Below are 15,912 nucleotides of genomic sequence, written 5' to 3' on the forward strand. Positions count from 1 at the left end.
GTTTTAACTTGATCCTTATTCTCCAAGAATACACAGGTATGTCTTTCATGATCATCTGCATGTATATTTTACTCTTTAAAATTATTTTTAAATTACATACTAACAAAAGGACAATGTGATACATTGCTCTGCATCACAGCTCCAAGATTATCCCCTGCTGAGGACATTTGGGCCCAGAAACATCATCTCTTGCCCAGAGCCACACACTAGGAACGGGCTGAGCAAGGCTTTCATCCCAGGCCTGTCCCATGAACTGAAATAAATGGACACAATTTTTAGAAACTGTTTATTTTCCATCAACCTATTTCCCATTTTAAGAGTTTGTGGAAGAACAGTTTTAAGACCACTCAGTGGTTGTTCCTACCCACTCGGTGGCCTGAGCAGTGGGAGCTGCAGACCAGTCTTCAGTGGCAGGCTGAGCACTCCAATCTTCTGTTGAGAAAATACCAAAAAAAAAAAAAAAAAAAAAAAGCCATCAGCCCCATTCCCATAGTATTTTTGTCACCTCACCACCAGCAGCAATCTGCCTTGCATTCCAACAGATAACTCATTTCAAAGGACAAAGACAAAAGACAGAATATTTCAAAAGCACCTGAATTCAACCTGTCAAGTTATTAGCACAGCTATGGCAGAGACAAAAATCCTTTAATGCTAGGATGGGTGTGTATATATATATATATATAGTGTATGTATGTGTGTATATACGTATACATGTACACATGCATACACTAAGTGCCCTACATACGAACCTTCAAGTTACGAACTCTCAAAGAGAAAGTGCATTCGCATGTCCAATCACGTAAGTTAATTCACATGTCTGCTGTACACTATCACGTGCCTGCATCCTCTACAAGTGGTTGTACTTTTGTGTACTGTACAGTACTGTATAGAGCACACAGTTACAGTATCTTTACTTCAAGCACAGGATGTCCGGAAGCAAGTGTAAAAGCAGTGGTGATGTAGCTGGTACATATAGTACTACCGCGACATCACTGACTCCGTTTTTTCAAGAGTAGGCGGAACTGAATCCAGCAGGGAACCAGACCTGTGCCATCAAGGTCAAGCGTGAGTGAAATTACCCTCCATCTCCAATAGCTGACGACCTTTCAGCTCTACCATCTCCCTCCCACCTCCTCTCCCTCCTCCAGTCAGTAACACTTCTTGCCTGTTCACTCGATGCCAGCCCCTGTATGCCAGCTGTTGTACTGTACTATAAGATTAAAAATGTTTTATTTTTTGTTTTTTTTTTGTTATTTGTGTGAAGTATTATAAGCCTATTACAGTATAGTACTATATATAGCCCATTGTGTTAGTTGGGTACCTAGGCTAACTGTGTTGGACTTACAAATGTGCTCTCAGAATGGGAATTCGTTTTTATGTACAGGATTTACTGTACACGTATATATAAACTGTGTGTATATATGCATATGTGTGTGTGTGTGTGTGTGTGTATATATATATATATATATATATATAAAGTGTGTATATATATGTTACACTGGAAACACAGAAGTTCTAAACCACCAGCCTGACGCCCTTGGATCTTGATACGTACCAGTGGGGAACTGCTGAATAGGCACAGAGGGCACCTGCACACCTTCGGACCAGTCCGCCACCTCAGGCTGAGCAGCAGTGAACTCAGGAGCTGGGGCGGTCCATTCGCCCTGAAATTCCTCCTTGGTCACAGCCTTCTCAGCTGCCGCCTGCTCTTCCTTTTCAATCTGGTTTAGAAAAAAATGTTTTCGTTTACAGGGACTGACAGACTTTACTGCCAAGAAGCACAGACTAAAGTGTCTAATTTGTTCATGTTACCACAAGCCTTTGTGGAGGAAGCTCACCTCTTCAGGATCTCTGTAGAAGTAGAGATCAGGCATGACCTCCCATGGGTGTTCACGGGAGATGGTGCCACGCATGCGCAGAACTTCCCGGGCAAGCATCCACCACATCAGACCCACTGAGTGAGCTCCCTGCAAGAGTGCCAGGTTATTATAAAGTGATAGTCAGCGAACCCCAAACAGCAAGCACCTCCCATTCCACCTAACAGCTGGGTCCCTTGGTACCATGTGAACAGACATATCTTAGTTTAAAAGTGTTCATAGTATAGCAGAAACTAACACAACATTGTAAAGCAACTACACTCCAATAAAAATAATAAAAGACTTATTTAAGCAAGATTATTCCGTAACTCTGGTTCTCAACCTTGATTGCCACTGGAATGAATCATGGGGATTAATCAAGAGTCCACTCTAGACAACAAAATGAATTACCTGGGGTCAGTGCCTGAACACTGGTAGTAGGGAGAAAAAAAAAAACCTCTTTGCCTGATTCTTTTGTGTAACAAGGGTTTTGTGACCAGTGACAAACCAGACTAATTTGAACCATATGCAACCCACCTTTTTAGGATCTTACATCAGGATACATCAAGTTAGTCTGAAAACAGAAAGGCCAAGTAATGCCTGAGAGGTCCAGGAGTAAGAAATAACGGAGAAAAGCAGAAGAAAACACAGGCCATTTTTTAAATGTTTTTTCATCTCTCCTTAAAGCTTTCATGTATTAAAATCATACGTTTGTAGCAAGTATTACTATCAAACTCCACTCATTGGGCCAGAGACCCTTGTGATGTTAGCGAAAAACTTGCCCCTCATGTAGCACACTACCTACACTTGTGAGTTCATCGGCCAGTGGCCTCAACTCCAAGCTCTAACAATGTGCAGAGGAATGTCTGTCTCTAGAGCACTTATTCTCCAGCTCTAGTTTAGATCATAAAATTGTTACCTTGTTGTTGCATGGGATGGCAATGTCCACATACCGCAGAGGAGAGTCTGTGTTACACAGAGCAATGGTAGGCAGGTTAACGTAAGAGGCCTCTGTGAGAGGCTGGTGGTCAGCCCTGGGATCAGTAACCACCAGAAGTCTTGGCTCCCGGAAGGCTGCCTGGATCTGGTTCGTGAAGGTTCCAGGAGTGAAGCGGCCAGCAATAGGAGTGGCTCCAGTGGCAGCAGCAAACTTCAGCACAGCGCGCTGGAAGAATCAATGTTAAGAGGTAACAGTGCTCCAGAGATGGTGCCATCTTGCAGAACTGCAGCAGTCCTGCAATTATAAGTGGGTCAACACCAAGTTCTGTAATCCCATGAAGCAGCCTATCTGGTCAGAACCTCCCAAAATCCCTTACTCAAAAATGAAACCATCAAGTTAAACACTCAAAACATCCAGTAATTCTTCTATATCCTTCACTTATTACATGAAAAATACTTACAAAATTAGAGCCAAAAAACATGCCAAGCACGGCCCCACCCCTAGGCCCTCTGCTGGGGATGCTCTTCCCTCAGGTATCTGAGGCTTACAACTTCCTCACTTCTGCAGGTTCCAGAGCCAACCAGCCTGGTTCAAGTACCAAGTAGGTCACTTACAAGTAACTGGGGCAAGTTACTCAGGTGCCTCCAAGTTCCTCATAGAATTGTAAAAATTACATGAATCGATACACACCACGCAGAACAGTGCCTGGCATCTAGTAAGCACTTCTGTTACCGGTCAGATTTTGTCACAGCCAACCTATACAGAGCAGGAATACACCCACCTTTCTTATCCTCTAACTTCCCCCTACAGAAAGCTCATTTCCTTCATCCCTTCAAAAACAGACTGCTTTTCTGCTATATTCCGAGCACTCAGCAAGCATTGCCTGGACCAATCTAGATACTCAGTAAATTTTCGCTGAGGGAAGCACAGAGTGGTCACTAAGTTCGTTCTACAGCAGTAATTAAAACTGTCAGCCATACATCAAACCACAGAGGTCCAGTCATAAGCCAGCCTCTGGGGAATACCCCATTAACATACATCTGCAGGGGGTTCCAATCAGGATAGTGGAGTAGAATGACATGGAACTCACCTCCTCCCACAACTACGTCAAAAATACATCTACAAATGGAACAACTGTCACAGAACACCTACTGAACACTGGCAGAAGACTTCAAACACCTGAAAGGGCAAGAAAGATCTCCACATAACTGGGTTGGACAAAATGAAAAAAAAGAGGAAGCAGGATGGGACCTGTGTCCCGGGAGGGAGGTGAAGAAGAGGAAAGGCTCCCAACACCCTGGGAAGCCCCCTCAACGGTGGGGAGATCAACTGGGACAGAAAGGGAGCTCCTAAGGCTCAGAGGAGAGCACAACAACTGGCTTGTGGTGGGCATAACAGAGAGACCTGCACACCCCAGCCTGAGATGCGTGTCCGTTAGTACAGGTGGGGGCTGGGTGCTGGTTTAGAGGACAGACCCAGAGAGATGACTGGTTGGCTTTGCAGAGACAGCCTGAAGGGGCTGGAGAGTGGCACAGCCGCAACCAGGAGTGTTTGTGGAAAAAGGCCGGGCCCACCACAGAAGGGAAGCGCCGCTGTTGAGTGGCACGCGAAAGGAGAAGTGGGGTCGCCAGTGCAGCCTCTTTCTCCACTCACCAGCCCCAGCGCCGACAGCCGGCTCAGTGGACCCAGGAGCAGACGCCAGCAAGTTGCCCAGGAGCAGAGGCAGGGCTGAAATTGCAGCCTAGCCCCAGGGGCCACGCAACTTAGGAAGCAGGCTGAAATCTCTCCCCACGGCTACACGAGCTGTGGATTTACACATCTGCCACCAGCTTTGTAAACTCAGCTCCTGCAGGACATCCACATGGACGAGTGTTCCTGCAACTGGGACGGGTCCTGCCTAAGCAGCTGTGAGCTTTGTGGGCACGGGCACACGGGGGCTGGGCCAGGGTCTGAGCTGCCTCCATAGCTCCTACAGGGGGTCCAGGTGTGCGACTACTGCTGTCCTGGCACCTGACTTCAGTGGATCTGCGCGAGTGGCCTTGTGAAAACAACACCTGAAGGACGCCAGGGCTGACTGCCAGCATTCCCTGGTTTACGATGGGGCTGAGGGCAGTGCCAACAGCACAACAGGTGACAGGTGGCACCACAGAGCACACTCGCCAGTGAACAGCTCCTGCAGAGAAAGACGCAGTGGCTCCTCCCCCAGTGGAAACGCTCCAATCCAGCCTACCTTACGCCGCAGCTCAGCTCTGGGGGCTTCTACTCTATAATAACAACTAGGGAGCATACCCTGCCTCTGACAGGGTAGTGACAACCACAGAGTAAACAACATCCAGTGTAGGCTCTACTCACCGCACCAGTCACACCTCCTGTCAAGGGGATGATGGCCACCATACACTGAGGAAAGAGGCAGCAAGCATCCACAGTAAAAACAGCCCTCGCACCAAATATGTTAAACCCAAAGAGGCTATGCAGTGACATTCCCACATAAAAATAGCCCTCCAAGGGACCTCCCTGGTAGCGCGGTGGTTAAGAATCCACCTTCCAGGGCTTCCCTGGTGGCGCAGCAGTTGAGAGTCTGCCTGCTAATGCAGGAGACACGGGTTTGGGCCCTGGTCCGGGAAGATCCCGCATGCCGCAAAGCGACTGGGCCCGTGAGCCACGGCTACTGAGCCTGCGCGTCTGGAGCCTGTGCTCCGCAACGGGAGAGGCCACGACAGTGAGAGGCCCGCGCACCGCGATGAAGAGTGGATCCCGCTTGCCACAACTAGAGAAAGCCCTCGCACAGAAACGAAGACCCAACACAGCCAAAAAAAAAATAAATAAATAAATAAATAAATAAATTTAAAAGAAGGCTCAACATTAAAAAAAAAAAAAAAAGAATCCACCTTCCAATGCAGGGGACGTGGATTCGATCCCTGGTGAGGGAACTAGATCGATCCCACATGCATGCCATAACTAAGAGTTCGCACGCCACAACTAAGACCAAGGGCAACCAAAATAAAATAAGTTAAAAAAAAAAAAAAAAGCCCTCCAACGCCACAGTAGATAACTTTCTCAACTCACAGAGCAAGAGAAATATAAGTAAAATGAAGAGACAGAGGAACCACTCCCAATTAAAAGATCAAGAGAATTCCCCTGAAGAACAAACAATGAAAATGACCTGAGTCTAACAGACATCGAATTAAAAAAGGAAATAATGAAATACTGAACAAATTGAGAAGGACTATCAACAGAAATGCGATTACTGTGAAAAGGAACTACAAATTATTAAGGAAGAACCACGAAAAATCAGAAAATTCATTTGCAGGGACAAAAGCTAAACTAAAGGCAATGAATAGCAGAATGAATAATGCAGAGGAACGCTATCTGGAAGACAGTGATCTATCTTCAGAAGAAAGTGATTTGCAAGATAGAATGGAAATCACCCAATGAGAACAGCAGACAGAAAGCCAAATGAAAAATGAAAGCAATATAAGGGACCTATGGGATAATATAAAGCATTCCAATCTACACATAATAGGGATCCCAGAAGGAGAAGAGAAAGGGGATTGAAAATGTATTTGAAGAAATTATGGCTGAACACTTCCCAAACCTAAAGAAGGAAACTGATATCCAGGTACAGGAAGCACAGAGCACCCCAAACAAAATAAACCAAAACAGACCTACACCAAGACATAATTAAAATGCACCCCCCAGGGCTTCCCTGGTGGCGCAGTGCTTTAGAGTCCGCCTGCTGATGCAGGGGACACGGGTTTGTGCCCCAGTCCGGGAGGATCCCACATGCCGCGGAGCGGCTGGGCCCGTGAGCCATGGCCGCTGAGCCTGCACGTCCAGAGCCTGTGCTCCGCAACGGGAGAGGCCACAGCAGTGAGAGGCCCGCGTACCGCAAAAAAAAAAAAAAAAAAAAAAAAAAAAAAACCCCAAAGGATTCTAAAGACAGCAAGAGAAAAACAAAGAGTTAATTACAAGGGAACCCCCATAAGGCTTTCAGCTGATTGTAGGCCATAAGGGAGTGGCAACATATATTCGAAGTCCTGAAAGGGAAAAACCTGCAACTCTACCCAGCAAGATTATCATTTGGAACAGGAGAATTTCCTCAGACAGGCAAAAACTTAAAGAATACAGCAATACTAAACCTACCCTAAAGTAAATACTGAGAGGTCTTCTCTAAATAGAAAAGAAGAATCTATAGGAAAGGGAAAAAAAAATCAGTTGGAAAGTAAATCACTTAAATAAGCCAGTAAACAGATTTTAAAAAGAAATCAAAAAATTTCTCTTAAAGCGATGATAACCACTTAAAGCAAAGGGATAAACATGAAGATGTAAAAGAGGACATCAAAATCACAAAATGTGGGGGATGAAAGAAAATGTGGATTTTTTTTTCTTCTAGAAAGTGAGCCTGTATGACTACCAGTCTAAGTCAAGTTGATATAGGAAGGGGTTAACATATTTGAAAAACCACAAATCAAAAACACAATAGATTCACAAAACCAAGAAAACAAAAGCACAATACAAAAGAAAATCATCAAACCACAAAAGGAAAAACAAAAAGAGACAAAGAAGAAATATAAAGTCAACAGGAAAACAATGTTTAAAATAGCAATAAAATTACCTTAAATGTCAATGGACTAAACGTTCCATCAAAAGACAGAACAGCAGATTAGATTAAAAAAAAGAGCCTAGACAATATGCTGCCTACAAGAGACACTTTAGGGCAAATGACACACGCAGACTGCAAGTGAGGAGATGGAAAAAGATATTGCATGCAAACGGAAATGACAAGAAAGTGTGGGTCGCAATACTCATCAGACAAAACAGACTAAAAAAAAAAAGGCTACAAAGAAAGATAAAGCACACGACATGTGGTAAAAGGATCAATAAAAGGAGAGGACACTATACTCTTCATCAACATGTACCCAAATACATAAAACAAATACAGACATAAAGGGAGAAACTGACAGGAATACACTAATAATAGGAGACTTTAACACCCCACTCATATCAATGGACATATCTGGGAGAGAGAAAAGCAATAAGGCAACAGAGATCCTAAATGATACAATAGACTTAAGACATTTTCAGGACATTAGAGCCAAAAAAGCAGAATATACATTCTTTTCAACTGCACACGTAACATTCTCTGAGATTGACCACATACTAGGGCATAAAATAAGCCTCAACAAATTTAAGAGCATAGACATTATTCCAAGCATCTTTTCTGACCACAACTGCATGAAACTAGAATCAACCATGGAAAAAGAAACAAGAAAAAAAAACTGCATGGGAGACTAAAAAACATGCTGCTAAGAAACCAGTGGGTCAACAATGGAATCCAAGAAATTAAAAAATACCTTGAGGCAAATGACAATGAAAACACAAAATCTATGTGATACAGCAAAAGCAGTTCTTAGAGGGAAGTTCACAGCGATACAGGCCTTTAAGAAACCAGAAAAATCTCAAGTCAGCAGAAGGAAGGAGACAGATCAGAGAGGAGGGACTTCTCTGGTGGTACAGTGGTTAAGACTTGCACTCCCAGTGCAGGGGGTCAGTTTGATCCCTGGTCAGGGAACTAGATCCCACATGCGTGTCACAACTAAGGAGCCCATGAGCCGCAATTAAGCTCATGTGCCACAAGTAAGGAGCTGGTGAGCCACAACTAAGACCCAGCACGACCAAACAAATAAATATTAAAAAAAAAAAAGATCAGAGAGGAAATAAGAGATTAAAATAAAACCAAGATCTGTTAAGGGTAAACAAAATTGACAAACCTCTGGCCAGGATCACCAACAAGAGAGAAGACCCAAATAAAATAAGAAATGAAAGAGGAGAAACCACAACTGTTACCATTACAAACAAGTATATGCCAACAAAAAAACATTATGAACAATTATATGCCAACAAACTCGACAAACTAGAAGAAACGGATATCTTTCTAGAAACATAAAGCCCACCGAAACCAAATCAAGAAACAGACAACTTGAACAGCCTAATTACTAGAAATGAAACAGAATGTGTAATTAAAAAGCTCCCTTCAAACAAAAGTCCAGGACCAGATGGCTTCATAGGCGAATTCTACCAAATATACAAAGAACTGGGAGAAAATATTTGCACATGATGTGTCCAACAAGGGATTAATTTCCAAAATATACCAACAGCTCATACATTTCAATAACAAAAAAACAAACAACTGGGCAGAAGACATAAATAGACATTTGTCCAAAGAACTACAGATGGCCAATAGGCACATGAAAAGATGCTCAACATTGCTAATTATTAGAGAAATTCAAATCACTACTACAATGAGGTACCACCTCACACTGGTCAGAATGGCCATCATCAGAAAGTCTACCAATAATAAATGCTGGAGAGGATGTGGAGAAAAGAATACCCTCTAATCCTGTTAGTGGGAACATAAACTGGTGCAGCCAGTATGGAAAACAGTTATGGAGGTTCCTCAAAAAACTAGAGCTGCCATATGACCCAGCAGTTCCACTCCTGTGCAGAGACCCGGACAAAACGGTAATTCGAAGATTCAGGCACCTGAATGTTCACAGGAGCACTATTTACAATAGCCAAGACATGGGAACGACTGAAATGTCCATAGACAGATGAATGGATAAAGACAATGTGGCGTGTATGAACAGCGGGAATACTACTCAGCCATTAAAAAGAATGAAATAATGCCATTTGTAGCAACATGGATGGACCTAGAGATTATCACACTAAGTAAGATAAAAAGACAAACATCGTATGACTTCACTTAAATGTGGAATTTAAAATACAACACAAATGAACATATCCATGAAAGAGAAAAATAGAACAGACTTGTAGTTGCCAAGGAGGATAAGGGATGGGGGAGGGAAGGATTGGGAGTCTGGGATTAGCAGATGCAAACTATGCTATATAAGATGGATAAACAAGGCCTTACTGTATAGCACAGGGAACTATATTCAATATCCTGTGATAAACCATAATGGAAAAGAATAAGAATATATGTATATGTAATGGAGTCACTTTGCTGTACAGCATAAATTAACACAACACTGTAAATCAAATACTATACAATAAAAATTTTTTAATGAAATTCAAAAAGAGCATCTTACTATCAATACATAATTTAAAAACTGTCAAAATCCAAGTCAAATTTTTTAAAATTAGAAACAGGGTGAATGAAATCCTTTTAATAAGAGCTTTAATGCTTTTATAAAGCACGTTTTTAAAAAATCCATTAGTTTTCTCAGCAGAAAAAGGAAATAATTATCAAGATAGAAATGGGACAAAAAAGACTGAAGTTTTACCTTACTTGCCATTAAAAAATACTAAGCTATTTTTTATTCATTTAAGCTGGCAAAGATTATTACTCTTGCTTATGAGGCAAAGACTGGGGGCACCCTACCCTCAGAAGACCTTCCTGAAATATTCTGAAGTTGACATTTAATTTTTTTAACCCAGTATTGCATCATTTTAAATATAAAAAGCTCACTGCAGAAAAATGTGGTGAGCCACTTTAATAGCGTCATTTCTCTATATTTAGTGGCACAAGAAAACACACAATGACATGAAAACATGAACCTTGACATACTGTCAGATGCAAAGTGATAAATACACTGAAATGGTTGAATTTTGGCAATTCCTCTGACTCAGGGCAATTTCAAATGATTTCTGAACAGTGAAATTACGGGTTATTTTTTTCTTATGCTTTTCTATACATCCCAAAACATCTTTAGGTTCTATAACAAAAACCAAGCATATTGTTCCACAAACCTGGCCAGTATTCCTGGAGGATATGACACTGACATCAGCTGGGTTTTCAATGGCAACAATGGCACGAGCTGCCAACAGAAGCTTCTCCCAGGTTCTCTTCAGATTTATGATGTAGATGCCTAGACACAAGGTTTTGTTAACAACTAGCCAAGCTTTAGAAGTTAACATTCTTCTAAAAAGCTGAATGCATGTGGCAGCAAGTACTATCAAACTCCAGTCATAGAGGCAAGCTCTACTGGTGTTAGCGAAAATCCTGCCGTTAATATAGCACACTTCCGACACTCAGAAGTTCATTGGCCAACACTGGCCTCCGCTCTGAGCTTTAATAGTGTGCAGCCTTGATTCAGTAGGCAAAGTGCACCTTCTCCCTACTCTTCCCCTGTACTAACCCGCCCTCAGGACCCCCATGCAGAATCCAACAAGGTCTTACCTACTTCTGGCCTCTTACCACTCTTTTCCTCTTATCTTCTGCCTTGATGTCAGATTCATCCCCAACTCCTTTAAACCCTGCCGCACTCACACACATAATAATTCCTTCAGTGGTTCTAAGCTGAAGAACTTAATGCCTCCCATATTCTCATCACAACCTACATTCCCTTTTCTGATACATTCAAACAAGCCAAATTCCCATCTGTGGCTTTTCCTCTCAGAATTCAGCTTTACAAACCTGTATCAGTAGCCACAAAATATAAGGCACCATGGGAGAGAAGTTATTAGAAACTAAGCTGACGAAATTCCTCTTTATGTTTACATCATGCTGCTTTATGGCCCAAACCAGGTCACATAACCTAGCAATAGCCACTCTTCCACTGGAGTCCAGAAACCTTTCCTTCCAAAAACAACCACAGCACTTTTACCCAGTTTTAAAGCTTCTTACCCATCTAAAGATCTAGTTTCATCTGTTACTTAGTGAGAGCCCTCCAAGGCTGATATTTTAGAAATCACTTCATCAGCACTATCCGTCAGAACAGAAGCATCAAAATTTGTCCTTATAGCTGGGATGACCAAGAAAAAGAACCCTAAAGCAATGACTGACCATCACTTTTCCTTTTGTAGATGTACTGTTCCATTTGGAAGTCAAGGTTGGTGCCACCTAAGTGGGTTCCTGCTGCAAGGAATTTGAGGACATCCTCCTCCTTCATTTGCAGGACATCAAGGGCTCCGGACATTGTTAACGTTTCCCTTTAAGTTACGACGGGAACCTGAAAAACAATAGTTAACAAAAGTCCTTTACACTCCAGTGACAAGTGGGATGAGGTAACGGGTGCATTCTAACTCTTGAGAGTCAAATGACTCAATGTTTAAATCTAACCATCTTGACAGATGAACGGATAAAGATGTGGTACATATATACAATAGAATACTACTCAGCCATAAAAAAGAATGCCATTTGTAGCAACATGGATCCAACTAGAGATTACCATAGTAAGTAAATCAGAAAGAGAAAGACAAACACCATGTTATCACTTACATGATCTAAAATATGACACAAATGAACTTATCTATGAAACAGAAAACAGGACAGAACAGACTTGGTGGTTGTCACAGGGGAGGGGTGGAGTGGGAGGTTGGGATTAGCAGATGTAAACTTTTATATACAGAATGAATAAACATGGTCCTCTTCTATAGCACAGAGACCTATATTCAACACCCTATGATAAACCATAATGGAAAAGAATGTTAAAGACGAATGTATACATATGTATAACCTAATCACTTTGCTGTATAGCAGAAATCAGCACACTGTAAATCAACTATACTTCAATAAAAAATATTGATAAGGCTTCCCTGGTGGCGCAGTGGTTGGGAGTCCACCTGCCGATGCAGGGGACACAGGTTCGTGCCCCGGTCCGGGAAGATCCCACATGCTGCGGAGCGGCTGGGCCCGTGAGCCATGGCCGCTGAGCCTGTGCTCCGCAACAGGAGAGGCCACACAGTGAGAGGCCCACTTACCACAAGAAAAGAAAAAAATATATATTGATAAACTTGAAATATACAATCTAACCACAGACCACACCTCCTAGTGTCAGGCATTGGGCTGTCTAGTGGGATGAGACACATGAACACCTTGTAAAATTGCTGGAAATCCTGCTAAAGAGTATTATGGAGAGGAACAAAACACCCAGATAATGAAACTAAACGAAAATAGTGAACTGAGACTTAATACTTCGCAAGGTACGCAGGACTTAGACGTGGAACAGCAGCCATGTTCTAGACTATTCTAAAGCTGAGCAAAGGTGGTGAAGTTTATTTTCAAGCCGACTGAAGCTGGGAGCTTTGGCATTACTTCTCCCTGCGATTACAACTAGTTTTCCTCAAAATCAGGCAGGAGAGACAGGGTTGGACCCAAGAACAGCCTCCTCAAACAGACATCAGGCAAAAAGCAAAGCCACCTCCTGTTTTGCACTTAATGAGGGAACCCTGACCATAAAACCCAGAGAGCTTGGCCGAGCACACAGGCTGCAGGTGACTGCTGTACAACCTCACACGCCTGGCGCTCCACTAGCAAGGGAAAATGGCTCTTAGAGCGCAGGTGCGGTGGCTTCTGGAGGCGGACGGGGAAGAGCAAAAACTTATGTAACAGGTGAAATCAAAATCCCACTCCGATTCTCCCAACAATGAGTATTCCGACCCTAAACAAAGAAATATGCGCCCATTCAAGGAATTAAAGTGAAATAAAAGGCGGGTGGTGGTGTGTCAGAAAAACCCCTCGGTGCGCTCCTCACTCGTGAGGACGCTCGCATTCTTCTCCGAGTGCGTACTTTCGCTTCTGCCCCTTCATAAATTGCTTCGTTTCTCTCTACACCTCAGTCTCTCTCTCTCTCTTTTTTTTTTTTTTTGGTAATTAAAAAAATTTTTTTTTAACACCGCGAGGCATGCGGGATCTTAAGTTCCCCGACCTGGTATCGAACCCGGGGCCCCTGCAGTGTAACAGCGGAGTCTTAACCACTGGATCGCCGGGGAAGTCCCTGTAGGTGCCTTTCTTTGCGTCCCCTGTCCGAAATCTTGGACAAGTAGAATAAGAACCTGGACCTTTAATTTTGCCTGTCCGGCATCAAAAACCTCGCCAAGAACCTTAACTCTTGAACGGAATACCACGAACGGGGAAAACAGACCAATACAACCAACTGGAGAAAACTGGAGCCCAGGTCTCTGGGCTTACCGCCGACTGTCGGGACCCGAAGAGACTGTAGCGCGCTGCGTAGGCCGGTCTCTTTGCACCCCCAGCCACCCGCACTCCAACTCGGGCCCTCCGCCGCTGGAGCGCGACCTCCGCCGGCTCCCGGGGCCTTGTGGGAACGCGTGGGCCCGAGCCCAGCCACGTGCAGGCCGCCAGATCCGAGGGGGAGTGCGCCGAGATGAAGACAGACGCGCCCCACCTGCGGGCTTCCACCCAGGTGCTCGCAACACTCGTCGCGGCAGGAAGTTCGTCCTGGTGGCCCTGGGGTACGCCCGGACGCCACAGGGTACTCACCCAGAACAAAGCCGTATGGACCCTTATCTGGCACGGAAAGAACGCGCGGGCGGAAATGACGTCCTTATATAGTCCGCCTCCAGCCAATGACAACGAAAGGCGAGCGGAAGCGCTAGCAAGGCGGGAGTCGTTGGGGCGGGTCTTCCTACGGAAGGCGGGCTGCGGCGCTGGCGCGGACACTAGCGAATGGCGGTAAGGGGCGGGCCGGTTGGAACACGCAGTTTGCGACCAGGGACGCGGGCCGGAAGTCAGCCCAGGCAGTCAGCCAGCCCGCCCGTATGGATTCGAGGTCTCGCCCAGCCTTTTGTACCTATCAACTTGAGCGGGTCCTTCACCTAAGCTGCAGTTTCCTTACATGGGAAGGGGTGTTGAACACAAGCCTGTATTGGATAAACAAAAGCTGGAGAAATTACTTTGCGTTTTTGGAGGACAAGTTAGCAGTGTGTAATTCAGATTTTTTAAAGTTATCTTACGGGAAGTTTCCCGGAAAAAAAAAAATAAAATGAAGACTGCACAGGTGGTTTGCATGAGAATTTTTCTTGTAGGAGAAAAATTGCAATATCCATTACTAGTTAATATTTATTCCGCCCAATACTATGCAGCCGTTAAAAAATAATTAAAATACAAAAAGGAGTTGCAGGATGAGGGCGATTATTTTTAAAAATTGAAGCCCTAGGCATTAAATGATTGTAAACAAATAACCAATAGCCAGATTATTAGTTATACAGTAGGTTTCAAGCCTGGCTGCGCTTAGAATCACTTGGAGAGCTTTTAAACATATGCCCAACTCCAAACCAAAAGAATCTAGATAATTTTAATGTGCAGCCATGGTGAGAACTACGGATATACAAGTAGAGAAACTGGATAGGTTTTTGGCCTCATTTTTTTAGTGTTTCTTGAAATTTTCTATGAGGAACACAGGTTTTTAAACTGAAACAAAACAAACCCCACTGCATTTAAATAAAGAGCTGACATACAAGGAAAGGAGTAAATTTAGTCATGGCTTTAAGCATCCTTAGAAACTGCTGAAAATACCTGTAGACATTTTGGCTCACAAAAAAAAAAAAAAAAAAAAGACTTAAAAAGAATGGCTGGCTTTTAGGGACAGTGTTCTATCACTGCAGGACTTCTCTGGAGGGCATTCTGGGGCACTCCCAAACTATCTCAGCAGCTCCCTCCCCTGTGCACCACAGAATCTCCAGAATACTTCCATTATGACAACTAGGAAATGGTACTGTAATTACATTTAGGTTTTGTTTCTCCACAAAATATTTTTTTCCCGCAAAATAACTTTGTCCTTGAGATGTGATCTGCATAATGAAAATATTCAGCAAGGAAGTGAGTTAACTCCAAAGGTGAAAACGTGCTGTAGTGATAATAAGCCATGGTGAGGCGCCCTTGGCCTAAGAGGCACTTGTCAAAGGGCTGTAGCTCCCCAGCCACATGTTCTCCTCCCCACCTCAGCCTCCTAGTCTTCTGCACAAGTTTCTCCACTATTTTTTATTCATACACATTTTTAATAAAAATCTCAGAGCCTTCCTTCTGCAAACTTTGGTTCCTGGGGGCTGTATTTAAAAAATAAACTGGGCTTAAATTTTTTTTTTCAAATATAAAATTGTGCCAGAGACTAGTTTTTTGGGCTATATTTCACATGGCATTGGATGGCTAGGACAGTCTCTACTGATTTGAAGCTGAAAATATGGGGCAGTTAGCTAGCCCCAGGCATCAAGTTCATCTTGGGCCACCTACCTTTCTAACCAGAATTCCTCCTTGCTCCTCTTCACCTGTTTGTCTGGTATCCAGTTGTCCTACAGTTTTCTCCACGACCCTTACCTGTAGTGGTCTGAGCAGGGTTCCAAAATCACTTTTCCCTC

The 15,912-nt window shown here is 43.5% G+C and overlaps 1 protein-coding gene and 2 non-coding genes across 5 annotated transcripts; all 3 read right to left on the minus strand.

Annotated features, from left to right (window-relative positions):
• Positions 1 to 272: 272 nt before the first annotated feature.
• RPSA (ribosomal protein SA) lies at positions 273 to 14,086 on the minus strand. Of its 3 annotated transcripts, none has more exons than XM_060109695.1 (7): positions 14,039 to 14,086; positions 11,600 to 11,765; positions 10,564 to 10,682; positions 2,776 to 3,021; positions 1,839 to 1,967; positions 1,556 to 1,721; positions 273 to 432 (listed from the first exon to the last, which is right to left on the minus strand). In XM_060109695.1, exons 2-7 carry the CDS (start codon positions 11,730 to 11,732, stop codon positions 338 to 340), a joined length of 888 nt encoding a protein of 295 aa, XP_059965678.1. In that variant the 5' UTR covers positions 11,733 to 11,765; positions 14,039 to 14,086; the 3' UTR covers positions 273 to 337. The 3 variants fall into 3 exon arrangements, with proteins under 3 accessions (XP_059965678.1, XP_059965679.1, XP_059965677.1); XM_060109696.1 differs by lacking the exon at positions 14,039 to 14,086 and adding an exon at positions 13,727 to 14,005 and having other exon boundaries at positions 273 to 429; XM_060109694.1 differs by lacking the exon at positions 14,039 to 14,086 and adding an exon at positions 13,727 to 14,005.
• LOC132498052 (small nucleolar RNA SNORA62/SNORA6 family) lies at positions 2,566 to 2,715 on the minus strand. Its single transcript, XR_009533675.1, has one exon. It is a non-coding gene; the product is annotated as a small nucleolar RNA SNORA62/SNORA6 family (small nucleolar RNA).
• LOC132498054 (small nucleolar RNA SNORA62/SNORA6 family) lies at positions 10,750 to 10,900 on the minus strand. The gene has a single exon (XR_009533677.1). It is a non-coding gene; the product is annotated as a small nucleolar RNA SNORA62/SNORA6 family (small nucleolar RNA).
• Positions 14,087 to 15,912: the final 1,826 nt, after the last annotated feature.

Source organism: Mesoplodon densirostris, chromosome 10, assembly GCF_025265405.1.
Source record: "Mesoplodon densirostris isolate mMesDen1 chromosome 10, mMesDen1 primary haplotype, whole genome shotgun sequence".
Taxonomy (NCBI): domain Eukaryota; kingdom Metazoa; phylum Chordata; class Mammalia; order Artiodactyla; family Ziphiidae; genus Mesoplodon; species Mesoplodon densirostris.